This window comes from Schistocerca gregaria, chromosome 3 (genome assembly GCF_023897955.1).
Source record: "Schistocerca gregaria isolate iqSchGreg1 chromosome 3, iqSchGreg1.2, whole genome shotgun sequence".
In the NCBI taxonomy this organism is placed as follows: Eukaryota; Metazoa; Arthropoda; class Insecta; order Orthoptera; family Acrididae; genus Schistocerca; species Schistocerca gregaria.
In genome coordinates, this window is record NC_064922.1 from 363716345 (window position 1) to 363740424 (window position 24080).

At 37.6% G+C, this 24080-nt stretch overlaps 1 protein-coding gene and 1 long non-coding RNA gene across 3 annotated transcripts in view; both read right to left on the reverse strand.

The window, feature by feature from the left end:
- Positions 1-24080, reverse strand: part of LOC126353841 (uncharacterized) — a 290461-nt gene that overhangs the window by 54276 nt on the left and 212105 nt on the right. For both annotated transcript variants that reach the window (XM_050002985.1, XM_050002986.1), the window contains one exon: positions 18600-18693. In XM_050002985.1, the coding sequence (XP_049858942.1) occupies positions 18600-18657 (58 nt within the window). In that variant the 5' untranslated portion in view covers positions 18658-18693. The remainder of the gene's footprint in view (positions 1-18599; positions 18694-24080) is intronic.
- On the reverse strand, positions 2838-8742 carry LOC126353842 (uncharacterized). The gene is made up of 2 exons (XR_007565221.1): positions 7967-8742; positions 2838-7873 (listed from the first exon to the last, which is right to left on the reverse strand). It is a non-coding gene; the product is annotated as an uncharacterized LOC126353842 (long non-coding RNA).

A 24080-nucleotide genomic window follows, 5' to 3' on the forward strand; every position in this document is an offset into this window, starting at 1 on the left:
AACTAACCTAAGAACATCACACACTTCCATGCCCAAGGCAGGATTTGAACCTGTGACCGTAATGGTCGTGTGGTTTCAGACTGTAGCGCCTAGAACCACTCGGCCATCCTGGCCAGCTGGAAAGAGTCTCCCCAAAATATAATACCATATGACATAAGTGAATGAAAATAGGCAAAATAAACTAATTTTTGTGTCAAATGATCACTTACTTCAGATACCACTCGAACAGGAAGTAGTTCTAAACCGAAATATCAAAACAGGATGTTATCATCTAGCTGCAAGCCTCAAATACTCATTACAATGGAAGAACTCCAAAATACACTTCAGATCAGGTTTCAGTTTTAGCACACATCCTTGTGAGTCTTCTCCTGCAAACTTAGTATTTTGACAAGTGTTTCACAATCCATATTTTCATTAATGTCATTTGCTGTTACCAATATCACTCTCTCCTAAGTAAAAGATGTCTGTGCAAATCACGAATATAATACAAGGACCAAAAAGCACTTATACAAATGCTTTATGGGCTTAAACTAGCATAGAGAATAATGTGATATGAAACTTCCTGGCAGATTAAAACTGTGTGCTGCACCAACACTCAACTCGAGACCTGTGACTTTCGCGGGCAAGTGCTCTAATCGACTGAGCTAGCCAAGCATGACTCACTAGCTGACCTCATAGCTTTTTCTCCATCAATACCTCATTTCCTATCACCCATATATGGTTACACATGCATCAAAGAAACTGCCAGAGTATATTAAATGTCTTTAATGATTATGCAGTTACTGAAAAAAAAAAAAAAAAAAAAACTATGCTGACGGTGTTTTGTGTGCTGCATTGCGGGCTGTGAACATCGCAAGATGCTGAAACACTGTAGGTATTTTCACTGATCAGTGCGCGCATAGTAGACTGAAAAAAGTAACAGTTCTGCTTTCTGACTTAATGAAGGAATCAGTTGATGGGACGCAATATGAAACATCAAGGGATCACCAATTTAGTACTGGAGGGAAGTGTGGGGGTGAAAATTGTAGGAGGAGACCAAGAGATGAAAACAGTAAGCAGGTTCAAAAGGATGTGACTTGCAGTAATTATTCGAAGATAAAGAGGGTTGAACTGGATAAAGCAGTGTAGAGAACTGCATCATACCAGTCTTCAGACTGAAACCAGCATAAGCAGCAACAGCAACAACACTGAGAGATCATGTAATGCTCCAGACTGATAAATACTGTGAAATAAGTAAATAATGTTCTTTCAATAATGTGCAAACTTTCTTAGTCTCCAGACTTCAAAACGCTACTGCTAAGAGACCCAGAGATATGATCACTATCAATATTAGTTAGCTCCTAAAACAAGTTTTTTTCTGTTTTGTGTTCTTTCTTAGATGTCCGTATAAGTGAAGTTCAGTGAAACAGTATTTGTTTCTTCCTTATAGAGGTTTAGAAGTGGCTTCTCCAATAGACAAAGGGGAAACTCCAGGCCTAGCAGATAAGACTCTCAACTCAGCAAGTTTACCAAAAAGAAGGGAAACTGGGTAAGTACTACGTATTCGCATTCTATAATGAATTATGATGAGCAATAATTACTTTTAAACAGTTAATATGTACAGTGATAACTTAGTTAAGGTAAAGTATCAGCTTCCTTCATTTGTGTGTTCAATATTTTGCTTACCATTTTCAAGATCACATCTTTACCTAATTTTTCCTGGCCATCCTCATTATTACTGGCATTTGCATCTTTGGATGTGTCAACACAATCTTCTCTGAAAACGAGCATGTTTTTGACAACACCTACAAAGTCTTCAAATACGGTCACTGACATGCTTGTTTAATGAGAAACAAGTGTGGACCATACCTTGCTGCTACAGCCAACTCCAGCACAATTTTCTTCCCACTTATGCCTATTTGAGAGCCTTTTCCTACACAACTCTTCATGGTAGTGTTGATTACACCAACCACACTCTTCTAGAGAATTTTTTGCCACGCAAAATGATCTTGTGATAATATTTAAAAATATGTATGATACCCTGAGCAAAGGGTGGTGGTATTGGCAAGTAAAGAAATGAATTTCACTTCACTTATAGAGGTGGAAGATCAGTTGGACTCGCGGTAGGAAAAATTACTCTCACTTCCAGGTATATTATGGGGGTGAACATTAGGGAATTTGGCTAGTGTTCACTTACTCAGATTCAATTGTACATATGAAAATATGGACAATTTGTGAGGCATTACAAGTTCATGCCATAAGACACGTAGGCGAGATATCAATTGATTTATGAAGCTCACTGCAACTGTCGGGTAGCTTCTTTTGCCAGCCATACTACCTCCACACCCCAATTCCATCAAAAGTGATCATCAGCTGGATGTGGGTGATATTGGGCGTGTGGTTAAGGCAGAGTCCTGGTGCTCACTGCCCGTTTCTACCACTCTCAGCCAAGAGCATTACTGAGTTTATGAGAAGCTACTATTGGAAGTTTTCCACAGGCTTATGCTACTGCAGATCACTTAAATTGTGCACACCACGGTGGTGATCATAATACTGTGCTAAAATGAACCAATGGCAACTTATAACACAAAGCTGTATTTCCATAATTTCTTCCTATAAGCAGAACTCCCCTGAATATAACGTCAATTCTTCTTTGCCAACATTTTGTTTCATGTGAATGGTGAACCTGATGTTGCAGTGTGTTTTGTTTAGATATCACAGGAATTTGCAGTGTGTTTTGTTCAGGTCTCACAGGACTTTCATCATTTCAGTTATTACCTTGGAGAAAAGTTATGCGCCTTGCATCACTGTTTGACCACTCTCATACAATACAATACACGAAAGTGAATAAAAATAAGTAGTTTTCAAAAAATTTATTAAGAAAATACAACCTTCTATGAAACTTAGAAACAATTTACACATTAAACACTACTACTATAGAGACAGAACAAACAGTCTTATGATACACTACTAACAGTAAGTGATTTTCTTGTGATAAATACAGAATAACTTACTATCCAGGCTGATATATTCATTAAGGTCGGCTGATATATTCATTAAGGTCAACACAAATTTAAGTTTAGCTATGAAAAATTAACTGTAGAGCAATCAGATATGTCTGACTTAATGGCAGGAATCTCATTCTACATGACCATACACAGATACAAATGGTGGTCAGGGTCTGGGTGCAGTCGGTAGCATAAGTAGTACGCAAATGTGTGTTCTGTTCAGTGGGCACAACAAAGCAATTGACTTGTGCTGTGCTACTCAGTTATGAAATCACTTTGGACACGTATATTGTATGTACAATGATGTTATGTGCCATTAATGTGGGCATGACAGTTCTGAATACATAAAGTATTCTTACAATATTTGTGAACTGAAATTAAAGTTGTGCATGCATGCCATTCTTCCTTCTTATACAAGCTGTAAATACACAATAACTGACTGAGGAAGCTGAAAAGTTTGTATTGAGAACCGACAGTGTATCAGGTGAAGAATAATGTTTCTATTAACAAAGTAATACACAAACAAGTATTTTATAAATACAAGTAATACAAATAATTTATATGCTAGTAACCAAATATTCAGCAAAAATAACTGTCCAAAAGGCACAAAAATTCATATGGAACACTGATATTCTCTATTCTCAACATAAATGTCACTAACACAAATAATAAGTAACAATATTATGGAACAAAGGAGGAGGTAATGTGTGACAGCCACTGGAGCAAAATACAAAAGGCTGCCAACATATGCAACACAGTTACCATGGGAAGAAATACAGTTTTATTAAATGGGTATGTAATAGCTGTAACACAGTGATAATGTGAAACAAAAACCAAAGCACTAGTGGCAGTGCATGTAAAGATATTGATGAAATCCTCTTGCCATTCTCATGTGCAACAGAAAATAGGAACAAGAAACAATAACTTGTACATGCCAGACATTCCTCACCAAGAACTGAAGATTATTGAGGGCCAGAAAAGGAACAGGCACCTACAGACTCACCCAAAAAAGCAGTGTTTCATGTGGTGGTGTGTGTGCATGCAGAGACACTGGTATGCTGACATTATTTAATATTTGTTTTGCATCGGCATTATGTACAGGAATGTAGGTTCCAGTGGAAGTTTGGTTGTGAATTGGCGAAGCCAAGAAACATGAATAAGAAATCTTAGTAGTGGTGGTGAACTGATCTGCAGTGTAGCCAGACATTTATGTTAGATTCAAAGCTGACAGTCTGGCTCGAGCTGGCAAAACAGCATTAAACACTTTGTTAAACCCTTCTCACATAACCAGCTCAAAAAAGAAGCTACATCTATGAAGAAGAAACCTTTACAAAAAAATTTGAGGTACTGTAAGATGCTGCCCGCATTTCAGTGGAAAGACAGCACGATCTTCGGAAACATATTTAAAAGAGAAAAACTGAATGCTATGAAAGGGGCATGTAGACGTTACTGCTCTGACACTTTGTTTCGAAATAGTCAGAGTCCTTTTGTACGCAGGTTTAATTTCTTACATGTGAAGCTCAAACCACAATAAATGAAATGGGTAAAATAAGAAATAAATTATATACATCTTTTCCAAACTGCTTGGACACTTATAAATTGTAGAATACAATAAAGAAATTCCACTGAGATTTCAGCAGGCTCTCATATCCTGTGTACAACATTATTTTAAGAGGAACTGGTTTACACAAAATACAGTTTTTAAATTCTGGAGATGTAAGTGGTACCTGCCTTAACATGCCTGAACTTCTGGTGTCATAATTCTAAAATCATTACTGCACAAACTTTATTAGCACTAGTCATAAATATGCTCAATTGGTGGCTCAGATTATACTTTAGTGGACGGAAGTAATTGGCTGCTGTGCAATTTTATGACAATAACAAACAATATATGTACTACTCATTAAATATGGTGCATTACAGAAGTCTACACTAGTGGCCACCTCTTTTGTGGATGACACTAAGTGGAATAAATATTGTTGCAATACTAATCAGGTACTGATCAGATGGAATATAGTTGAAAATACTTCAAATTTTGTAAAATGAACTTCATGCAGTATAAATGAAATAAAACATTTGTATTAATTTTCTAAAACAGATAATGTAATACAGAAATTAATACAAACATCAATAAAGCATAAGTTCCACTCTTGAAAAGTGCTCCAGTCTAACACTTATGGTCTCTCAATTTTGTTACATAATAAGAAAAGTAAAGACCATTCTCTATGGTACAGGCAATGGAACTTTATCTCTTACTGTATGATAACATTGTAGCCTATCTTATGGAGCGCAAATGAATTGTGAAGTGATTGTTGATGTTCTCACAACAAGACAAAGTTGTAGTAAGGCTCTTCTTTAATGCATTACATTTAATACTCACAAGTTAAATTCAGTACTAATATTATATCGGACTGATCCATGATACCGTAGGATGTAAAACAAAATGTTAAAAATAAGATCAAACTGAGCTGTCAATTTTAATGATGGGTATTTCAGTCTTTGACAACCCTGTTAATGACTGGCACCATAGTCTCAATTCTACATGAAGTACAAAACAAATCAGTGACCAAAATTAATTACATTATTAATTTCTATTTAGGAATTTTATTTCCGTGGATTTTCATGCCAATCTCTGGAACAACTGGTTGTCAATAACTGGAGCATCTCATTCCAGATATAAATGACAATAGTCACAGAAGCTGCCGAGGAAGGTATTCCAATAGCTAAGGCAGCCACACAGACTTGGGATGTCAAAGGTGGAATTGTATTACATGGTAGGCAGCAAAAATTTCACATTGCTTAACTGTAGCCCTCTTGTTATACTCCCTGAGGATGAAGAAAACATTCTAATCCAGTGGCTTTTGTCAACTGCAAAGTGCACGAACCAGCAACAAAAGAAATACTGCTGTGCAGTCTACAGCAAATAATAAAAAATGAAAAGACAAAATTCATTTGCTACTGGAAGACCAGGCAAAAAACCATATACATCATTTACAAAAAGACAACCAGAACTTTACAACCTTTCATGAAAATGCAACTAGGCAACAAAACTGAACAGTATCTGAAAAAAGGAAAATAAAGGCATTTTGGTAACATCAAATGACCAAAATTGTTTTCCATTGAGATGATAGGGCTATGAACTGGGTTTACAAAACAAGAACAATTGAGAAAAGTTGTTCACAGTGTTCTGTAAAATTACAGGCACTCTAGATTATGTAATAAGTAGAATGGAAATGCCTGAAGTATTCACTGGCAATGTGTTACATAATTCGAAACCTGGAACATTTCTGGTATAAGTAGTATCTGAAAAATTATACACTTCACCTACGTGAAGTATACGTGTTACTCTCTTGGACACATCAAGCATAATGCTTGTATTTGAGGATCACGAAAGGAGAGAAAAAAACTGCACAAACCAAACTTCATATGAACTGCAACGACCGCTCTCTTCCATACAATGAATTGTTTGTAACTGCTGCACAGGTCAATGCAGATTTAGCTCAAAATCCCATCCTCTTTCACAAATGAAACTAGCTTCTGTCAAAAAGAAACACACACACACTGGTAAACAAAGTCATCAATAGAGTTAAAGTTTCTGAACTAGGAAATATGTATATATAGTTAATTAATGTAAGGATGAGTTACTTAGCAATCAACTAAGATATATTAAAAAGGTGGGTATTTAAGGGAATTATAGTAAAAGCAAACAATAAGAATCATACAGAGTTTGTGCAGCCTATAAGCATATGCTTTGACCTTAGCCAATTGGAAAGACAATTTAAAAATACTCGATTATTAATTTACTTTACATGTAACTAATTATATGATTCTACAGTCACAAAAGCATTTAATTCTTCATATTCCCAACATCACATAGCATATCAGTTGTAAACAAAAGATTCAATGGACAACTAAATACACAATACAAAAAGAAATGTATTGCTTTTTCAGTTGCTAAAAGATGGCTTCTGTACAACATATACAGAGCCTCAATAAAACTTCCATAGACAAACACTATTTTGACAGGTGGAAGTGAGATTGGATAATAGGGAGGAGGAAACCAACTTGAAACAAACCAACTGAATAACAACTCTACACTATCTGGGTAACTATCTGAATGGGCAGCCCTGTACATTAGGATCGTAAAAAAGATTCCAATGAACACTTCGAGATATTACAGTACAACTTTCGCTTCTCTGTGTAAGGTATGGCACAATTTTAAAGATACTTGTATCAAATATTTTGTCCAACTGCCTCTGTGGAATTATAATTTACAGTACATTACAAGGAGATTCGTAAAAATGTTACCAAATTTTAACACATTGCTCAATTGCCTATCAAAAAGATCTATCTGAAGGGTCTGGGACTTCAATGTAAGATATCATCAGCAAAGAACCCCTATTAATAAAAATCATGGCCAAGGCATTCTTGTCTCCTATTACTTGACAGTAACACTTAAGAGGGCACGGGAAGTGAACATACGGGAGGTGCAATTTGGCGTCACTTTTTAAGAAAATTTCCCAGGTGATTCATTTCGAGGACGGGCATCAGTTCACAACTGCATACAAACTTCAAGGTAAACTATCACTACGTGCATATACTAACAGCATACAAATGGCATTTGTATGTGTAATTACACTTTGTATACATTTCTGCTGTATACAGCTAATCTTACTATAAGTCTATGAAAAACACACTAACGAAATCCACATTAACTGAGAATCAACCAATAACTTTCTATCTGGCACGTTCTTTCCTTGACTGACTTATGTACATTTGTCCCATGTCCTCAGATGAAACCACCTCTGTAGTTTGACTGTCGCAGTTGATTCTCTCACTGCTGCTGTCTTCGTTCAATCCTCGGAACACTGGGACAAGACGGAGGGCTGTATTACAAATGAAACCAATTGCTTTGGTTAGTAAAGTAGTATTGCAGTTTTCGTCTATGTGTGTGTGTGTGTGTTGCACGAAGTCTGTACCTTTTACTGCAGAATCATAGTTCCATCAGTTCTAACCAGGCGTCGCGGTTAATCTCTTGATAATGTTACTATCTATTTAGGGCATAACAATGCCTCTTCTCTTCGGCTTCGCAACAATCGTTATTATTACTTTCATTGTTGTTATTAGATTCGCCGTCAATGACGTTCTTGTACACCGAACGTAAGAGACACATATAACGGTTACTACCTGGTGCTAGATAGACTACATTTATCAGCACCACATTTGCTCCAGGTAATTCTCGCATAAACACAATATTCTCTTCACTTTCCAACTTTGAAATGCACCTGCAGACAGCCGTTGCGGTGTTAATTTCATTATGAGGTAGTAAGAACATTTCGGATGGCGTTTTGGGTTTCCTTCCCGAAAACTAATTAAAATGTTCCATTATCCAGTCTTCAAATCTTCTAACAACGTTATTAACGCCACTGCATATGCAATTGCGAGCATGTCAAAACACAAACAATTCAGCAGATTTGCAACGCGATACAGCTTCAAAGTTTCTCCACTTCTCCACACTGACAAAAGATGACAGCTGACGAGGTGGTATCGATATTGCTGGTAGCTATCGTACCAAGCAAAGCAATTCATTTTGCGTTAAATAAAATCATGCTTTTACTATGTACAATAATTTATCATTCGTGATGTACTTATTTCACGAAATGTTTTTATGAGATATAGCATAACAGTTATTAACACTTCGAAATAAAAAGTCCCAGAGTGTGACGAATAATTCACAATGGCCGTTACGTCACAACGCCGTTACCTACGCGTATTCACACTGGCACGCCGTGTCAATTCAGCTCACGTTATTTCAATTCCCTCAGCTGTTCTCAGCTTTCTTTTCGTGGGAATTGTGATTTTCAACTGTTTTTAAGTGAGATTTGCACACATACATTGAAATGTTGACAAAACTTTCTCACACTCAATCTAGAGAGCTTTTTACCAATAAATAAGCCTGCCACAAACACCTACCTATATAAACAATTTCCAGTGTTCGAATGTTTCAGTCCATTCTTTTATGTAGCACTACAAATACCGGTCAACATGCAAATAAATTCCAACTACTAATCAAACTGATTTTACCCACAGTACTTCTTTCGCTTCAAGTTGCAGCCATATTGCAAATCATTTCATTGTAAAATATTAAATATAATACCGGTACACATAAAAATCCACTTTATAAATGTAGCAGGCGGCAATTAATTTAGTACACTCATGTGATATACTTCAGACTGCTGGCTCACTATTTCAATTAATCTTTTGTCATTTATTATAATGTTTAATAAAAGAAATAATGAAGTGAAACAATTTGCAACAAATAACGAACAAGAAATGTTGATATTAACAACAATAACGACGAAGAAACGAAGTATGGAGATCTTGCATGGCTTCGTATTTGGTGGAAATGAGCTTGGGGGTCATGTGATCAACAAAAGACAGATCATGTCAGCCACAAGACTATCAGGATGGCCACTGTGAATGGTGGTGTCCACATTTGCACGAAAATGATATTTATTGATTTGCTGCTTGCCTGGACATATTGCACATTAGAGAAGTAAGCCAGAAGTGCAAAACAACACAAAAAAATGTGTGGGACCGAAAATTGTTATTAAATGGTTCAGAAGGGCAGTTTCACACACTATACAAGGAGCTCGAGGAATTTGCAGTTATATTTTATAAAGTCAAGGCAACAGTTTTTTTCACATGTTGCATCAAACTGCACCAGGAATTGCTAAAAGGGGTACAGTCACTACGTTTACACGCCACAAATCTTCGAATTTCGGAAACCGCTTTTCGCTGTTGAGTTTCCAAGTCTGAAGCGGATATGCTAGCCCATTTAAATATGGCATGTGGAAGACACCTGACCCGGTTTCTGATTCAGTCAACACAACCGTTATTTCCCTTCACTTAAATGTTACATGTAGACGACTTCATAGTCACTCTAATATTTCTGCTTCTTCTTCACTTCACAATAAGTCCATATTAACCGAATATACTGAAAACAAGTTTTAACTTGATAGTCCAAGCATGTTTCAAAACCGGTTGCATATTAGAAAATCGTCAACTAGAAGCGGATTTCCAGGATAGAGTTTGAAATGTTTATATGACCATCCAGAAGCAATATTGGGAAATTGATTTACGAAATCCAGGTTTGGGAGCCCATGAAAACATGGTGAGTGTTATGAGCTGCGATCACACACTGTTAAAACCTGGTTTGTGTAATGTTTCATTGCTAGCCCAATGCAACTTATTGTATAATAGTCATATCTCCCTCAATTCCTTTCCTTCAAGATTTATAGGTTTCCTTTATGTCTTGTATTTGGTTTTTAATACTTCAAGTCCCTATTTTGTACTGGGGTTAGCTAGTGAAATATTGATCATTGATGTTGGCAAAACTCTCTCACACACAATCTAGAGAGGTTTTACCAATAAATAAGCCTGCCACAAACATCTATCTATATAAACAATTTCCAGTGTTCGAATGTTTCAGTCCATTCTTTTATGTAGCACTACAAATACCGGTCAACATGCAAATAAATTCCAACTACTAATCAAACTGATTTTACCCACAGTACTTTCTTCACTTCAAGTTGCAGACATATTGCAAATCATTTCATTGTAAAATATTAAATATAATACCGGTGCACATAAAAATCCACTTTATAAATGTAGTAGGTGGCAAGTAATTTAGTACACTCATGTAGTATACTTGAGACTACCAGCTCACTACTCCAATTAATATTTTGTCATTTATTATAATGTTTAACAAAATCCATTGCGGAAGAGGAAAACCAGCACCTACAACTGGATTTCCAGAATCGATTTTGGAGTGTTTCCATGACTAACAAGAACTAGCATTGGAAACTCAAGTTATGAAAACTGCTTTTGGGAGCCCCATATGAATACAGCGCCTGGTAGTCATGTCACCGCCCTACCACATCAGGGTGTAATCACACTGACCGTCACATCACATCACTTTAATTCGCTTAGTCCAGTACCAAACGCTGAAAGCGAGTTTATGAGTTACCATCCGTGATGCAAAAAGTTCAGGAAGGCTCAAAGCATGAAATCCACTACTATGATATGTTTGAGTGTGGCGAAGATAGGTCAACTTCCGATGTTAGTAGTCAATGCAATAGCTGCACATAATACACGGTAACGACCCTTGCTCAGGGGTAGTTTTTTCTTCATGGTTCTTTTTTCGTTGAATTGTGCCCAAATGGGAAGGGAGATGACTTAACATTGTAAACAAACCATGAATACCAAACTAATTGTTAAGTTCTCATCAAGTGCTCTGAAGTAAAATCAATTTTACTACCACTAACTTCTCATCACCTGAATGCTTATCAGATATTCTTTTTATTTTTTATCTCCCACTGTGTGACTATTTGCTAAGAACTACACTCAATATGTTCTGTTGAAAAATAACTTCCCTTTCTTCAGTTAAATGCTTGTAGTGATTTCCATTAACATGATTAATCCAAGCATTCATGGGTAGCAATGAAACATTTTCTATTATTTCTTTTTCGTATGGTTTCTTTTCATTTAATTTGTGGTGTGATAATGTGTAGCAAGAGATAACAATTTCATTTATAAGAGAATGAAGGGACCCAGTGAAAAACAACATTCGCCAAAAATTCAAAGAATATACGTTGGTACTACGAGAAACTGTATAGTTGGGGAATGTAAAGCCACTCGAAAAGAGGAAGGCGTAGTAATCTTTTGTCATCATCTGTGAATTGTCTCTTGTTAAGGCAAGTAGATGTAAGTTGTGTAATCATTAAATGTTTGCTGGACACAAGTTATTTATATCTATATATTTTGTCGAATCCATCATTAATAATTCAAGCCACCACCTTTTTTCCTTATCATTATTCAATTTATTTTGTGTTTTGCATATGTTTCAGGAAAAAAAAGGCGACGTTGGCAGCACATTATTCAGACATGAATGGTCAGACATGTAGGTGTTCTTTCATTAACTGTTTTCCACGTAAGAGCCAGCACCCCCTGACATACTTTATCCCATCATTTTCCTGCTGTACACAATATTTTATAGCGAGAATTATGTGGGTCTGATCGAGTACTGTTTCCAAACAATGATGTCTGCGAGCCTAGTCTTCACCCTAATACAATCCAAATGACTGAAAAATTTTGGAGATGGATTACATTACGGTAATCTGTTAATAAGGATCACAGAAACTTCGATGTACTGTACTACAGCGTGGTATTTATGCACAAATTGTTCATTTTCAATGTGGTTTGACTCCATAGCTCTACTGTTATAATATCCTGAATAGCACAATTTGCAAACTGCTAAATTTATGTTGCTCCTTCGAGCAACCTTTACAATAATTCTGTCACTGTGAGACAGGAGGTTAAAAAAAGCCACAGTATTTTTCTATATAGTTCATATGCAAAACTTTCTTATCTACTGTGATAAGCAAGTAACTACAATTTTTTCAGTGAAATAAGTGTTTTAATCGTCATCAATAATTGGTGAAACGAGAATTATTGTGGGTCTGTAGCAACATAAGTGAAGGAATTACATGTTTATTTTTAACCATCACAAGCTTTTCAGAAGTATTGACTTGTTTGTTTGTTTAATAACAGATGGTTTAAGTATTCTGTCACAATTGCAACTGTATTAGCATGTTAGTGAGGTGAAACTGTGTAAAGCATGCTGTGTTCTGGCAAAAGACGCCAAATTTAACACATCAAGAGAACGAAAAAGTTTTACAAGTCGGGCAAAAATAAATCACTTTTTCTGTCGCGGATTTAATATAATACTCTAACTCATTGTGTTTTTAATAATAAATGGTTATTTGTCGAAATATTGGTCATACGGACATAACCTTTTAATATGGTGGTTTTCAGACAAACTAGGCGTGGCTTAAAAGTTCTGTGAGCTAGGTGTTTGCGTGAAGGCTTCAGCTGCAGAGCTACACCTCTCCTATGATGCTGTCCTGTCTGTAAAAGGAGCCCTACCACTGTCACTGTCCGCTCTCCTGCAGCACTATCTTAGCAGCTAAGGTCTAACTTTTTATGCACTCTACTGTTAAGTTTCTGCAGCTGCACAAGCTCGAAAATCTTATTCCTTGCATAATCTGTGGGCATCAGTGTTTTTATATTTGTATTCCTTCATTTATTAAAGTGGCAGCACCTCCATTATCAATAGCAGCATCAATACCAGCATTACTGAAATTGGACACTAAGTTATATTTAGTCAAATACAGCATCTTTATTTAAGGAACCAAATGTATAGTATATCTATGTAATTTTTAGGCAGTAGTTAATCTAAGTATGTAGGAAATTAACTGACTGTTGTTTTTTAAACTTGTGAAATTTTGATGCAATATCTTACTCTGAGTGGGCTCTTAAGAAGGTGCTGCTCTCACATAATTGACTACAAACATAGTCCCATGAGTGGCAGTCGAAATTTAGTAGGCAAATAAGTGACTACTAATCATATTGTCGTTCTGACATCGAAAATAATGTTGACTCAGAAAAAGTTACTGTTTAAAAAATATTGAGGAATGATAATCTGTCATAAATATGAAAAGTAACTATGAATCCAGTACCATAGAGTGATCAGTGACTTTGCCGTGCAAGCAATACACAGGACATTTTGGGTCTGAGTCATTTAAGTCTGCCATACAGTTTTAATTGAACTTAACGGCAGTTGAAACGAGAATTTTCAAATTTTTGTAGAACTATAAAGATATTATTGAACTATTTCCAAGTGCAAAAGTGGTGCATCATTTAAGTTGTTAATACTTGCATTAGTGTCAAGAAAATTTAAACAGGAAACGTTGAAGTAGTATTAAGAAAGTATAGCTTGAGAACTATTCAATTTTTTTACGAATTTTTAACATGTTGCAGCCCTGTCAGTAACTGTGATAAATTAATATGTCAAAAATCCGCCTCAGTTGCGAAATGTTACTGGTCTTTATCCAGGTTTCAGCTAGAGTAATCTAGCCTTCTTCAGAAGCTTAACATAAACTAAAACATACCAGAATAATGCACGGTCAAATATAACAAGCTAAAGCACCATGGTACCATGTCAAGCTACATTACTTAGCTGAGGAACAGCCCCGGCCCCACTTCGTGGAAAGCGGTCAGTTAGCTGCGGGCGCTATGTTGGAACTGACAGAGATCCTACAGAGATGGGAAAACTATATAAAAGGGCTATGTGACTCAGATCATGAACCAGCAACTCTGGAACTTGAATGTGTGAACAGTGTAAATGATGATTTGAAAGGTTCAAAAGCCATAATGGAAGATGTAAAGAGAGTAATAGCTGCAATGAAACATGGGAAAGCATTGGATACAGATACAATACCAGGAGAAATACTAAGATGTTTGAAACAAGAAGGTGTAAGGGAAAAGCTGGGGTAACAGTGGTGAATAGCCAGAGGACTTTCTGAGAACAAAGAAACAAAGAACCAAGAAATGCAGTGATGACAGGATAATTAGCCTCATTTCACATGCAGCGAAAATTACTTTAAGAATCATTAATAAAAGCCTGGAAAAGGTAATGGAAGAGAATATGGCTGAAGAACAATTTGGTTTTAGATGGAACGCAATAAGGCTCTTGCGAATTTTGGTAGACAGGTTTATTGAAAAGGGGAGAGACCTATATGTATGTTTTATAGACCTGGAAAAGGCTTTTGATGATGTATTATGGGGTAAGTTTGCAACTACAATGAGGGAAAAGAGAGAAGACTGGAAAACTAAACTTCATATAAATTCATTATACATAAATCTAAAAGCACCAGTGAAAGTGAGAGGGGAAAGTACCAACCAGATAGAACTAGTAAAAGTTGTAACACATGGCTGCTGTCTGTCTCCCACATTTTTTTGACTATACTTACAAAATATGGCCAACCACTGTCCACTAGATGACAAGGGGGTAAATATTGGAGGAAGAAGAATATGATGCTTGAAGTTTGCAGATGATATAGTCTTCCTAACAACAGGCGAAGAAGAATTACAAGATGTAGTGGATACCACTGAATCTAGAGGAAAGATTTATGGAATGATTTAAATATGAAGGAAACAAAAATAATGGCACTGGGAGGAAATAAAAAGATAAGAACAATGATGAATGGAGAAGTATTAGAACATGTGCATAGCTTTAAATACATCAGAATCAGGATAGAAATGGGCTATAAGGATGGCAAAAACGAATGTTATAAGAAGAGGAGAAATTTTGAGCCAATGGACAAAAATTTAAGAAATAGCTGATAAAACGTTTTGTGTGGAGTATACTCCCATACAGTGCTGAAATGTGGCTACTGAGGAAGAAAGATAGAGTGAGGCTGAATGTTTCTAAAATGTGGACATGATGGAGGATGGAAAGAATAACCTGCATGGACAGAGTAAAAAATAAAGAGGTACTGAGAAGAGTGGGAACGCAAAGACAATAACTGGATGTAATAAAACAGAGGAAACGAAATTAGAATGGACATATATTAAGTATGAAGGAGTTGTTTACAAAAACAGTTTTAGAAAGGTATGTGGAAGGAAAGAGGAGGTGAGAGAGGAAGAGATTTCCGATCATGGATGATGTGGTGAGCGGCAGCATGTACACTGACATGAAGGAGGAAGCAATGGATCACATGAAATGGAGAAACAGAGGACCTCCTAATATAGTGGAAAACATGATAATGATGATCAATATTTAAACTTTAATTTCTTTTTATTTGAGGGCACAGTAAAATATAATTTACCTAAATGTATTTGAAATCTGAAACCATTAAACTCAATTAGAATGAATGACCATTATGAAGCCTTAAGAAAACGAGACTTTAATATTTTCACAATAGGGAAGCAAAGACGAAGCTTTAGATACTTTACTTATGAGATGTTAACATCAGGTTTCATAAAAATAAATGCTTTCTGGATAGTCAAAACAGGAAATAGCCAATCAGTTACGAAATATAAATGTGTGTCAACATACAAAGTAACATTTTTAACCATCACTTGTTAAACAGATATTGAGGGGCCTGTCAGCTCATGATAAAAATAAACTTATATATAAGAACTGCTCTCATAAACATTCTCAGATGAACCATAGAAGCATCAAGAAAATAGATGGCTCCCTAAGAGCCAATTCAGGCTGGGTTGCAATATTTAACCATTACTTTAAAAAAAACAAATTTAAAAATACAGATATTATAGTCAATGTGCATGTAATGGTTCATTTTTACATGTCTTAACTCCACGTGAACTAAAGTATACTACTAATGGTGTCCTTTAAAATAACTGCATTATTATAGATCACAGAGTGCTCACCACATTACTTCATGAAACAGTGAAATGGACAGTGTTCTAAGAGCACTCAATTGTACAAATGCATATTACCCATAATCTATTGATAGTCATGCAAAATAGCGTTTTATAATTGTATTTTTGTTACACCACAGGAAGAGTGATTCATATAGACTGCTATAACAACTTCATGTTGTCTGGTAATGTTCCTTCAAATCTGGGGCATAAGTCTATGTTTTATCAGTAACTCATTTGTGTAGCTTTCTTTCAATATTCACAAGCTGTGGGGTACTACCTGTACAGAATCAGTAATAGGAGCTAATTCTTGTTAAACAATGAGTAAACTTTTTAAAATGATGAGCAGAGGACTTGAGCATGTCATAGTTGAAAAATAAATTACAGGGTTCCACTCAGGTCATTTAAACAAAATCAGGATTGGCAATGTATATTTGAATCCAGATCTAACAGAGTGCAAGTTCAGCATTCTGCTGCCATGGCAGCCTACTTTGTCGTCTTGTAGCGTCTTGAAAACATTTTGTTTGCCACAACAGGTCTATAGCATTATAGTGTACACAGCTTTGATTTATTCAAAATATTTGCCACTGAGTGGCAGAAAAATTGGTTTCTTCCATAATTTGAATTTGCTAACATTGGAGAGTCCTGAAGTTCCGAAAAGAGTTGTACTACTCTAGTCGATTTTGCACTGGATAACACATTTAAACCCACTGTTCGATATTTGAGATGTCTGCACCACTTTTGAGCTTTGAAGTTCTGACAGCTTGTTGCACTATTATAGCTGATTTCACTATAGATATCAATACTTAAATCCACTGGTGGATGTTTGAGTTGTCTGCATGACCTCTGATGTGTAGCTACTGAAACACAGTTGCTAATAGTGGTAGATAACTTCATTGCGGTGATTTTTTTGGGACAGTTTTTTCATTGACAGAAGTAACACTCCTATTTTTGCCCATTAACGAGGAAAAATAAATACGTCTGCACTGTAAAATATTAATGAAATCCTTGACAAAAAATTGTTAGAGGATCTTAGAACATGCCGTGAGTTCAAATGTAATGAGATTCTGGAATAGAATGTCCTCCATTTCAATGAGCATGAACACTGATTGTGTGAAACCCAAATCACACTTTTCTCACATGACTTCCTGAACGCCATTGATCCAAACAGTCAGGTGGATGCAATGTTCCTTGACTTCTGACAGAATTTTGACTGAATACAGAACATCTATTTACTGTCAAAAGGGTGATCATAAGGGGGTAGCAAGTGAGGTCTGTGTCTGAGTTGACGATTCTGTGGTGTGAAGGATATATCATGTTATCTCAGATGGAGAACTTTTGATAAGTGTAAATGTAACTTCTGGTAAGCCCCAGAAATGTGTGCTGGGACCCTTGCTGTTCATATTGTATACTATGGCAATATTAACAATAATCTCAGACTTATTGGAAATGGTGCAGTTACATATAATGAAGTCATGTCTGAAAACAACTGAAAAAAATACTGAGTCAAGTCTGGATAAGTTTTCAAAGTATTGCAGTGATTGGTAGTTCACTTTATATGTTCAGAAACATAAAATTTTGCATTCAGAAGATAAAAACGTAGTATCCTAGGACTAAAAATATCATTGGGTGACAGACTGAATCGGTCAACTCTTACAAATACCTGGGAGTAACAATCTGTAAAGATATGAAATGCAAAAATCACATAGGCTCAGTCTTAGATGAAACAGGTGGCAGACTGTGATTATTTGATAGAACACTAGCGAAATACAATCAGTCTACAATGGATATTACATATAAAACAATAGTGCAACCAATCCTAGAATTTTGCTTAAGTATGTGGTACCCATACCAATTACAACTAATGGGGGATACTGAATGTGTACAAAGAAGGGCAGCATGAATTGTAACAGGTTTTCTTGAATATATATGAAAACTGTACCATGAAAGTGAATTTAGAAAGGTTCTAGAACCATCTCTAAGCGATGAATCTAGGTACATGCTACAACTCGCTACCTACCACACCCAAAGAGATTAAACTAATAACATAATGCATAGGGGAGCTTAAGAAATAATTCTTCCTGTGCTCTATATGTGAAAGAAATGGGGAAAAGGGCAAATAACTGGTAGAACTGTTTAAAGAGATAATTGCATACTCATCACAACAGTCTTACAACTGAATGAAAGGACTTTTCTTATGTTCATGCATAGCAATTAATTAATAAACATCTTAAATCTCTTACAAGCTAATCAAGAATTTTATTTATTATGTTTAATGAATTTGGAGTGTTTTAAGTACTGTACATACTCTTACAGTGCACTCACCTCCAAAGAAGCAGAAGACCAGGAAGGAGAGGAGAGGGCTGCTCTTTTGAGACTTCATTGTGGATCAGTTCAACATCTCAGGGAAAAAGTAATCCTGCAAAAAGCAAAGAACAATTAAAAAACAATGTCAAGTGTTTGATTTATCTATAGCAACATTTGGATGATGAGTGTAATCATGTGTCAAGTCACACAGCATTGTATAAAAATGAAATAAACAGTACTCTACAAATTTGAAGGCGATGTTCTAACAAGACTGTATTTTAGTTCTAGAAAACTTTCAGTAGCAGCAAATTCTTAAGCAATATAAATGTTTGTCATTCTGACAGTTAGTTTACCTCCAAACTATGGTCCTATTGGAGGTATTGTTTGTTCATAGCTTCTCTTGAGTCTGATAGTTGTGCCCAGGATGCATGGTAGAGTCTTTCCCTGAAGACTTTTAACCTCCACTTGTTTTAAACAACAGAAGTCCCAGTCCCATATATAGTTGTAATCTTTCAGGAAGTTTTGTATCCGTAAGCACTCCACTGCAGAGTGAAAATTCATTCTGGAATTAAACTCTTTATTTCATCTGGTATTGTAAAGAGAACTACTGTGTGGAATCCAAACTAAAGAGAAACATTTTTTTGTGTTCTCAGATCACTGCCATATGTCAAAGACATTACGATCACGAAGGTAGAAACCAAACCTTCAGATTTGCAATTTAATTGCAATATATTTTTCACCCACTAAACCATCAAATAAAGAAGCAACAATTCGATTTTGTGTTTCGTATCAGCTGTTGCCTCAATGTCTTGTTGCATTTGTGAACTGAGGTAATGCAATGATCGTTGTGTTGATGAGTCTGCAAGATCCAGAAGCATCTATTTTATTCAGAAGATAGTCCCAATGGTATCATGGACCCCCACTATTATGTCTCTTGTCTGTTAAAGGCAAAGAACAGCAACTGCGCCTTTTCTGCATTACAATGAACAGTGCTGTAGCAGAGGACAGATTTTCTAAAATTTTAGTTTCTCTGGTGTCACTACTAAATTTGTACTGAGACACATCAGGATTTTTTTCTCGTTGTGGATTGATTTTTGAATACTATTGTGCCAGATGCAGAATAAATGAGAACTGAACATACTTCTTTATGCACCTGATGAGGAATACACAGGTAATGACCATAACGTCCTAGGTGAAGGAACAAGGATGTAAATCCACAGTTCTTTTCCATCCTACATGATGTAACATGTGCCCTACACAAAGTTCCAGCTTCAGGAACGACAGCAGAAAAAATGTGAGTAGTGGAAGAGCTTACAGTTACTCTAACATGAATTATGTTCAACAAGAGCGAAATCTTTATATTTATTTGTTATAATGTTTAGCATAACTTTGCTTCCATTACATATTACCCATCCTTCCACAGTGAAACACAATTTTCAGTTAACTCAGTATGTGCTCTGTAGTTGATTTATCGATTACATTATCTCCTTACTGTCATGTAAGCCTTTTTTGAAATTTGACATGTTCCGTATGCTTCCGATGCACTTGGTACCTGGATTTATGGTACATGAATTAGGCAAATAAGTAAATTCTCGTAAATATGTACTGCCATTTTCGGCAGGAGAGAGGACGCCATCAAATCTCATGCTTTGCATATCGCTACCTGCAACATTATTTCGTTACAAGTGTTATTTAAGTCTCCATGGCGAATATCTTTACACCAATGTTATTCAAGAAGGAAGAAAGATTAGGATTTAATATTCTATCGCAGACAAGGTCACTACAGATGGTGTGGAAAGGTGTGGATGGAAATCAGCCGTCTTTTTCCAAAAAGCATTCACAGCATTTGCCTTCAGCGATTTATGGACACACCAGGAAATTAAATCTGGATGCAAGGGTGGTAGAATCTGAATGCTGTTTTTCTGAATATGATGCCATTGTTTTATCACTGAGCCACCATGCTCTGTCTTCACTGCTGTAGATTCTGAGGCAGCGATAAAGGGATGCACACAGTCCGAACAGACAGCAACACTGTGCTGGAACTTCAGATTTACTTTTGCTCTATGGATATGCAAAAGCGTGCTACCTTCTTTATATATGTCCATTACACTTTAAAGTCTTCCTCTGCTCTTAATGAATTAGGTACTGTATTTTTTGTCTTCACAAACGCCCATTTTCTCGTAGCCTTTTCTTCAACAACGCTAATTTGAAAAGACTTATGTTATCCATCCTGAATATACATCCATGCCACTAGTTACAATATAACGATATTTGAAAACGCTTTTGTTATCCATCCTGTGTATGCGTCCAAGTCACTGGTTACAGTATAATGCTAATTTGAGGAGGCTCTTGTTATACATGAGTGTGCTCCCTGCCGCCGTTGGTTAAGCAGCTGCAGCAGCAAGTCGTATACTCCTAGCTCACTCATTTGTTGCATAGTGCCAGTAGTGTCAGTGTCGCCCTAACCGCCGTCTGCTTCACGTCTGCTGTGCAGCGAACTACCTTAATTTAAGTATTAACTGTATTTTTCTTACTTGTCACTTCTTCTTCTGTGTGTTTTTTGCTTTTAGGAAGCTTAAATTGTCGAGTGCTACTAATAGTGTTCCATAGATTTCGTGTTTGTTTTGAATACAGTCAAAGAGAGTCCCTTTAGTCAACCACAGTGCCAGTAGTGCTAGTGTTTGTTTTCAATTCAGGTCAGAGACAGGTAGTGTTATTTTCATTGTTTTCTACAAGAAGTGGCTAGCAATCAGTTTAGTCAATAATCAGCCGCCTTTAGTGAATCAGCAGTCTAGTTAAAAGTTGATTAAGTCTCTTCAGTAAATTGATTCCTTAGGATAGATAGGATGTGTGACTGCTGTGTACGGACGCAGGAGGAGCTGGCCGCGAACAGCTGAGCGTGTTGATGGCCGCGGTCAGCCTTCTTCAGGCTGCTGCCTCGGAGTGTAGCGGCAGTGGGGAGTCTGGTGCGTCGCAAGGTACACCCCAGGTGTTACATGCTTCACCCACTGTCCGTGCTGTCGAGACATCTTCGCGGGTACCGGGCGCGGTTGGGCCACCCTCTCTCCAAGGGGAGTGGCGGGTTCAGCGGGCGTTCGCGGCGCACGAGGCGGAGGGTAAATGTGGAGGCTGGCCATTTGGCATCGCCCCCTCTGCCTGTGAGTGGACATGTGGCCGCTCCTTCAGCAAGGTCCGAGAAGGCACACGGGGGGAGGGGTTTATTAGTTATTGGGAGCTCCAAAGTTAGGCGGGTGATGGAGCCCCTTAGGGAAATAGCGGGAAGGTCGGGGAAGAAGGCCAGTGTTCACTCTGTCTGCTTGCCGGGGGGTCTCATCCGAGATGTGGAGGAGGCCCTACCGGCGGCGATAGAGAGCACTGGCTGCACCCGACTGCAAATTGTTGCTCATGTCGGCACCAATGACTCCTGCCGTCTGGGTTCAGAGGCCATCCTCAGTTCGTACAGGCGGTTGACGGAATTGGTGAAGGCGGAAAGCCTCGCTCGCGGGGTGGAATCAGAGCTAACTATTTGTAGTATCGTTCCTAGAACCGATCGCGGTCCTCTGGTTTGGAGCCGAGTGGAAGGCTTAAACCAGAGGCTCAGACGATTCTGCGGAGAGCTGGGGTGCAAATTTCTCGACCGCTATCGGGTGGAGAAATGTAGGGTCCCCCTGAATAGGTCAGGCGTGCACTACACGCCGGAAGCGGCTACAAGGGTAGCGGAGTATGTGTGGAGTGCACATGGGGGTTTTTTAGGTTAGAGAATTCCATCCCTAGGCCCGACAAGACGCCTCCTGAGACGCGGCAAGGTAGAAGTAGGCAAAATGTAACAGGGAATAACAATAATAATGTGCTAATAGTAAACTGCAGGAGCGTCTATAGAAAGGTTCCAGAACTGCTCTCGTTAATAAACGGTCACAACGCCCATACAGTACTAGGGACAGAAAGTTGGCTGAAACCAGACGTAAACAGTAATGAAATCCTAAACTCAGATTGGAATGTATACCACAGAGACAGGCTGGACAGTGAAGGGGGAGGCGTGTTTATAGCGATAAGAAGTGCAATAGTATCGAAGGAAATTGACGAAGATCCGAAATGTGAAATGATTTGGGTGAAGGTCACGGTTAAAGCAGTCTCAGACATGATAATTGGATGTCTCTATAGGCCCCCGGGCTCAGCAGCTGTTGTGGCTAAGCACCTGAAGAATAATTGGGAAAATATTTCGAGTAGATTTCCCCACCATGTTATAGTTCTGGGTGGAGATTTTAATTTGCCGGATATAGACTGGGAGACTCAAACGTTCATAACGGGTGGCAGGGACAAAGAATCCAGTGAAATTTTTAAAAGTGCTTTATCTGAAAACTACGTTGAGCAGTTAAACAGAGAACCGACTCGTGGCGATAACATATTAGACCTTCTGGTGACAAACAGACCCGAACTATTTGAAATAGTTATTGCAGAACAGGGAATCAGCGATCATAAAGCGGTTACTGCATCGATGATTTCCGTCATAAATAGAAATATTAAAAAAGGTAGGAAGATTTTTCTGTTTAGCAAAAGTGACAAAAAGCAGATTACAGAGTACCTGACGGCTCAACACAAAAGTTTTGTCTCAAGTACGGATAGTGTTGAGGATCAGTGGACAAAGTTCAAAACCATCGTACAATACGCGTTACATGAGTATGTGCCAAGCAAGATCGTAAGAGATGGAAAATAGCCACCGTGGTACAACAACCGAGTTAGAAAACTGCTGCGGCAGCAAAGGGAACTTCACAGCAAACATAAACATAGCCAAAGCCTTGCAGACAAACAAAAATTACGCGAAGCGAAATGTAGTGTGATGAGGGCTATGCGAGAGGCGTTCAATGAATTCGAAAGTAAAGTTCTATGTACTGACTTGGCAGAAAATCTTAAGAAATTTTGGTCTTATGTCAAAGCGGTAGGTGGATCAAAACAAAATGTCCAGACACTGTGGCCAAAATGGTACTGAAATAGAGGATGACAGACTAAAGGCCGAAATACTAAATGTCTTTTTCCAAAGCTGTTTCACAGAGAAAGACTGCACTGTAGTTCCTTCTCTAGATTGTCGCACAGATGACAAAATGGTAAATACCGAAATAGAGGGATAGAGACACAATTAAAATCGCTCAAAAGAGGAAAGGCTGCTGGACCTGATGGGATACCAGTTCGATTTTACACAGAGTACGCGGAGGAACTTGCCCCCCCCCCCCCCCCCCCTTCTTGCAGCGGTGTACCGTAGGTCTCTAGAAGAGCGTAGCGTTCCAAAGGATTGGAAAAGGGCACAGGTCATCCCCGTTTTCAAGAAGGGACGTCGAACAGATGTGTAGAACTATAGACCTATATCTCTAACGTCGATCAGTTGTAGAATTTTGGAACACGTATTATGTTAGAGTATAATGACTTTTATGGAGAGTAGAAATCTACTCTGTAGGAATCAGCATGGGTTTCGAAAAAGACGGTCGTGTGAAACCCAGCTCGCGC